This window comes from Phalaenopsis equestris, unplaced genomic scaffold (genome assembly GCF_001263595.1).
Source record: "Phalaenopsis equestris unplaced genomic scaffold, ASM126359v1 Scaffold000511, whole genome shotgun sequence".
In the NCBI taxonomy this organism is placed as follows: domain Eukaryota; kingdom Viridiplantae; phylum Streptophyta; class Magnoliopsida; order Asparagales; family Orchidaceae; genus Phalaenopsis; species Phalaenopsis equestris.
In genome coordinates, this window is record NW_018164951.1 from 2,133,325 (window position 1) to 2,139,935 (window position 6,611).

Consider the following 6,611-nt stretch of genomic DNA (forward strand, 5'->3'; position numbering starts at 1 on the left):
AGTTGTGGAGCTGTTAAAGAATAATCTGGTGTTGCAAAAAACTACGGTGACTATTATAAATATATATATACATATATTTTAAGTTTGATTGTAACTAGAAAACTGACTCATGACCTAATCAGAAATAGTGAGAAAATGTTGATTTTAAGGACAATTTTTTGAAAAAGCTGCAAAATAAAAGCTACTAAAATATAATTCATCCAAACACTCTAATGATAGTGTAGTAAGGCCACCACACTGCCAACCCCAGACAAACTAAAATTGCTCCTAGAATTTGTGGCAGTTATTGTGGGAGTGGTCGATTGCCTACACTTAGAAATAGTTACATTACACGTCCTTTTCAGTTGCTGTTTGATGTTGGTCATTTCTGCAGGTAGCTTTCTTGTTCCCACGCAATCTCTCGCCATCGTGGCGCCGCAGCCCTTATCTATAGTCCAACTTCGCCCTCTAGGCCTGCCCTCTAGGCCTCTCCCATCCTCTTGCCCTCTCTGATCCCTCCCAATTACCACCACGCAATCTTAGTGATTGTCAGCGATGGGAGGCGGTTCGTCCAAAAACCCCCAAGCTTTCAGCGGCAATTTGGACGGCGACATCGGCGGCCAGCTTTATGTCTCCCTCAAGATTGAAAATTTGAATATTAGAGACGACCTCATCCCCCACGTATTCGGTTCCATCCCCATCATTGGCTCCTGGGATTCCTCACGATCCGTGCGACTCATTCACTCCCGGTACCCTTTCCTTTTCATTCCGCAATCCCATTTCGCTAACTCTGTTTTCACCTATGCTTCTTCTCAGTTGTCCATGGTACGGGAATCGGAGTTTACGTGGGAGTTGAGCTTCGTTGTGCCCCCAAACCATGGTACTTTAATTTTATTGTTGATTTTGTGGGCGATTTTGGTTGGCTCTGGTTTTAACGAGTTAGGTTTGTCTGGAAGGAACGATAGTCTTCAAGTTCTTGCTGAAGTCTAAGGGGATGGACAGTCTGTGCGTGGAGGAGGAAGGGGAAGATAGGTCGCTTACTGGTGGGAGGTTGGACGATGGTGCTAGGGCTGCGGTGTTCAGGCTTCCTGGATGTGGTGATGACGAGCTGCTAGAGCATAGGGTGTTTTTGATGGCTAACACTATCTCACCCTTTGATCTGGCTGCGAGGTGGAGGGCTTACGAGGAGAATCTCAGGCCTTCCACTGTACGGGGGGTTCCAGATATCTGCATCAATGCGGCGTCTGAAATAGGACAAGAGGTGAGATCTGAGCCTGTAACTTGCAAACTTGTTTGTTTATATTTATTTTTAGGTTGAATTAAACATATAACTAACACCCTTTTCAAAGTTTTTTGAAACATCAATTATGTGTATTTGCATGTGTTACAATCAAACATTTACAAATTTGATAAATGTCTATAATTGCCAATTCTGGGGTTTTGTTGTGAATTTTGATATTTGGGTGAGAATTTGAAAATGGATGTAATAGAGAGTTAGATTTTGTAAATAATTAACTTTTAGGAGTTATGTATGTAATTCCCAATTCTAGGCCTTTTTATCTTGTTGAGAAATTAGGGCGAAGAAAAACAAGAATCGACACAAATCTAGAACAAATCTAGAAGAACACAAATCTAGAAGAACACAAAGATTTAACGAGGTTCAACAAAGATGCCTACGTCCTCTGGAGCAGAGCGACGGTTTTTCACTAATTCAGAAAAAATACAGAATTCAGAGATAATTTCTAGGGTTACATACAAGCCTAATTATAACCCTAGAAAACACATTAAAAAAAAAACATTGGGTACAATATGTAATTATCAAATTACCCCTGTACCACACCCCCAACCCACATAAGGAAACTCTGATTTGGACAGAATCTTTCGCTCTGTTCCGCTCCAGATTTAGCACTGTCTATTTATGTTATATGAGCCATATCTAACAAATCTCCACCTTGGCGAATATTCAGCCCTTTGGGAGAAATACGTCATGAAGTTCCTTTTATACCAGAAGTGGGTTGGGCTACCATGTTTCTCTAGCAACTGCAGACATTCAACAAGCTCAAGCAAAGCAAGAACTTGTTGATGGTAACTGGCTTGGTCAACATATCAGCTGCATTCTCATCAGTATGAACATTCTGCAACAGTATCTCACCAGAAGCAATCAACTCTCTGATCTTGTAATACCTGACATCAATGTGCTTGGTTCTCGCATGATACACTTGGTTCTTAGCAAGATAAATAACACTCTGACTGTCACAATGCAACTGAAGTCCACCTTGCTCAACGCTCAATTCCTTTACTAGTCCAACAAACCATAAGACTTCTTTAGCAGCTCAAGCTACTGCCATGTACTCAGCTTCAGTTGTAGATAATGCCACAATAGACCGAATTGTTTATTTTCAACATATAGGCCCTCCACCAAGAGCAAACACATACCCAGTTGTAGACCTTCTGTCATCCAAATCACCTGCATAGTCTGAATCAACATACCCCACAACTAAAAGATCATTCTGCTGACTGTCAAAAATAATTCCATGTCCTACAGTACCCTTCAGATCCTTGAAAATCCACTTGATTGCTTCCCAATGTCGCCTTCCAGATTTAGCCATGTATTTGCAGACTTGACTAATAACATGAGCCAAATCAGGACGAGTACATACCATTGCATACATCAAACAACCAACTGCACTGACATATGGAACCTTTGCCATGTCTTCGATTTCTGTATCTGTCTTAGTACATTGTTCCAAAGAAAACTTAAAATGATTTGCCAAAGGAGTGCACACAGGCTTTGCTTTGCTCATCTCAAACCTTTCCAACACTTTCTCAACATATCCTCGTTGAGATAAACATAATCATTTTGAGCCTCTGTCTCGATGAATCTCCATTCCAAGAATCTTCTTCGTAGGACCAAAGTCTTTTATGCCAAATTCCTGACTCAATAAAACTTTCAAACCACAGACATCATTCATATTCTTTACAACAATCAGTACATCATCAACATATAGTAACAGAAAAATAATAGTACCATCATCAAAGCTCTTCACATAAATACAACAATCATACTCCATCTCTTGTAGCCAATCTGAATAATGTAGGAGTCGAACCGTTTGTACCATTGTTTTGGAGACTATTTCAACTCATGCAGTGATTTCCTTAACCTGCAAACTAGATGCTCCTGTCCAGGTTGAGTGAACCCTTCTGGCTGCTCCATGTAAATCTGCTCCTCCAAATCACCATGCAAGAAAATAATTTTAACATCCATCTGCTCCAAATGCAAATTTCAAATAGCTAGTAATGCAAACACTGCCCTGATTGAAGTATGTCTGACTACAGGAGAAAAAATTTCATCATAATCTATCCCCTTCTGCTGTAAAAATTCCTTTGCTACCAGTCGAGCCTTGAACTTTTTCCTTTTTTTTTCTGATACTGCTGGTTTTCTTTTGTAGACCCATTTGCAACCGATACCCTTCTTTCCCTCTGGAAGCTAAATTAGCTCCCAAGTGCGGTTTTTCTGCAAAGACTCTATCTCCTCAACCATTGCACCCATCCATTTTTTTTTCTCCTGGCTGGTGATAACTCCTTGAAAAGTGGTTGGATCATTGCTGCTGATGAGAAGTGCACAAGAGATCAAGTCTTCATAACCCAATCTGCTAGGAGGCCTTACATTAGTGCGTCTCTGTCTATCTCTGACTAGATTATAATTTTGCAGATCATCTGGAATATAATCACTAGGTGTTGGATTTGAACTTTCACCTCTCTCAGAAGCTACTGGTTGCTGTTCTAAATCCATCTGCACTGCATTTGAATTGAAACTCTTCTCTGACACCTTGTCTTGATTCTGCTGTAACATAAACTGTTCATCAAAAACTGCATCTCTGCTGATCACCATCTTTTTTACAATCAGATCCCAAAACTTGTATCCTTTCACACCTTTTTTGTAGCCCAAAAAGATACACTTCTTGGATTTTGCATCAAGTTTTGATCTTTCATCTCCAAGTACATGCACATAAGCAAGACAACCAAAGATCTGCAAATGATCAAAATTAACTGGATTACCTGTCCATACCTCTTTTGCGACCTTGTCACCCAATGATGCTTGAGGTGATCTATTGATGAGATAACATGCCATATTCACAGCTTCTGCCCAGAAACTCTTAGGAAACCCTGCATTCAGTCTCAAGCACATTGCCCTTTCAGTTAATAACCTATTCATCCTTTCTGCTACACCATTCTACTGTGGTGTCTTCGCACTGAAAAATATCTCTAAATCCCATGATCCTCACAGAACTTCTGAAACTGTGAATTTGTGTACTTTGTGCCATTATCGGACCTCAAATACTTGATCTTGTTGCCAGTTTGGTTCTCCACCTCAGCTTTCTACAACTTTAATTTAGATAAGATTTCAGATTTCTGCTTAAAGAAATACACCCAAATTTTTCTGAAGAAATCATCAATAAAGACAACAAAATACTGAGATCCTCTCAATGACGATTATCTCGTAGGACCCCATACATCAGAATGCACATAATCAAGAATCCCTTCAGTTTTATGTTTTCTAGTCATAAAACTGCTCTAGTCTGTTTTCCAAGAATACAAAACTTACAAAGATCGAGTTTGCAACTTTTAACACCATGCAACAAATTTCTTCAATGCAATTCCGCCATCCCACGTTCACTGAGATGACCCAGACGCTATACCATAGCTTTGTACTATCGTTATCTGACTCTACATAATGAACTCCACCTACAACTGTATTCCCCAACAGTTTGTAGATATTGCCTGCAGTTAATTTTCCTTTCATCACCGTCAGCCCACCCTTAGAAATTCTGATGGTTTCCCTATTCTCATCAGCCTTAGGAATAAAATCATTTATGTGTAGAGTGCCCATGAAAATCAAGTTCTTCTTCAAATCTGAAATGTGTCTGACATCACATAACGTTCTAATTGTACCATCATACATTTTAATATTGACTTCTCCAATATCAATAATATTGCAATATCTATCATCTCCCAAATACACTAAGCTAGAATTAGTTAACCTGTATGAAATAAATCATTCCCTATTAGGTGTTATGTGATAAGAACACCCTGAATCAATAATCCATGCATCTGTGATCTGAGTTGATGAAGTGATAAGAACACCCTAAGAACACCCTGAATCAATAATCCATGCATCTGTGATCTGAGTTGATGAAACTGAGAGCATATCGCTATCACTGTAATCTGAATTATTATTCTGCACCACATTTATAAACTTTGATGAAATATCATCTTTCTCCCCAGTCTTCTTTGAATAATCTCTCTTCATATGACCTTACTTCTTGCAACTGTAGCAATGAATTGTCTTTTTGCTTTTAGACTTGGATCTGAAATTTCGCCTTCCAGAACGCTCATTCTCTTTCTTCCTTCCACGATCTTGCTTATCCTTAACATATAAAATGTCACTGTGAGATCTTTCCCCTGCATTCTGCTTCCGCTGGTTGTGAGCCAATGGTTGTGTGCTTCCGCTGGTTGTGAGCCAACAATGCTGTAGTAATCTCATCAACTTTGATAGTTTCTTTCCCATATGTCAGAGTAGTTACCAGATGTTCATAAGAAGAGGGCAACGAACAGAACAAAATCATCGCTTGATGTGAGGCTCGATCTTCATCCTCAATACTCACATCAAACCGTGATAAATTCGTCAAACACATCAAACCGTGATAAATTCGTGATTATTTGATTGAAGCCATTCACGTGCTGCGTCAGATCATAATCTTCTTGTATCTTCAACCCATACAACTTTTGTTTCATATACAACTTGTTTGTTAGAGATTTAACCATAAACTGAGTATCTAATTTCTTTCATATCTCCTCTGGAGATTTTAAATTCATCACGTGATACATAAATTCATCTGTCAGACATAGGCGTCTAGTTGCTGCCGCTCGGTATTGCAATTCTTTCCAATCTTCATTCTCCATGATATTCGGTTTTGCTGTCCACAAAGCTTTCAATATTTCCTGTTGAGCCAACAGACCTTTTACTTTTGTTTGCCACAATCCGAAGTTACCAGTTACATCGAACTTCACTACATCGAATTTTACACCAGAAAAAACTATTTGAAAATAACTCCTGCAACAAATTATTCTGCAAAAATTCTTCTGCAAATCCTTGCTCAGAAGCTTTTCAAAAAGAAAAAGAAGGATTGAAAAAGCCTCTTAATTAAGTTTTTCAAAAAAATGAAAAGTTTTTTTTTTAAAGAAAAAAAAATTGAAATATTTCATTTAAAATCTTCCCTTATTTTCTGCTTCATGGAATAGAAATTTGAAAAATCTTCCAAATTTCCTTCTACGCAACTTCCAACAAAGAGAATTTTAATTAAGTTTCCTTAATTAAATATTTTCTTTTCTTTTAATTAAGTTTCCTTAATTAAATATTTTCTTTAAATCAACTTAATTAAAAAACAATTTTCCTTTAATTAAGTAAAATTCAAAAAAACTTTTCTTTAGGTAAATTTTCAATCACCCCTCCCTGCAGCAAGGGAATATTCTCCTGGTGATTCCTGGATTCCTTTCCTCCTGTGCTCCGTTTCCTTTCTTAGCCGCTTTCGGTCGCAGCCGACATTCCCGGACTCTTGATCGCCCCGCGG

The 6,611-nt window shown here is 38.5% G+C and overlaps 1 protein-coding gene across 1 annotated transcript in view; it reads left to right on the plus strand.

Annotated features, from left to right (window-relative positions):
- The first annotated feature begins 483 nt into the window (after positions 1–483).
- The window catches only part of LOC110028324 (6-phosphofructo-2-kinase/fructose-2,6-bisphosphatase), a 103,976-nt gene continuing 97,848 nt past the window's right edge, over positions 484–6,611 (plus strand). The window contains exons 1-3 of the mRNA XM_020730136.1: positions 484–708; positions 796–859; positions 936–1,240. Coding sequence (XP_020585795.1) covers positions 535–708; positions 796–859; positions 936–1,240 — 543 coding nt within the window. The 5' untranslated portion in view covers positions 484–534. The remainder of the gene's footprint in view (positions 709–795; positions 860–935; positions 1,241–6,611) is intronic.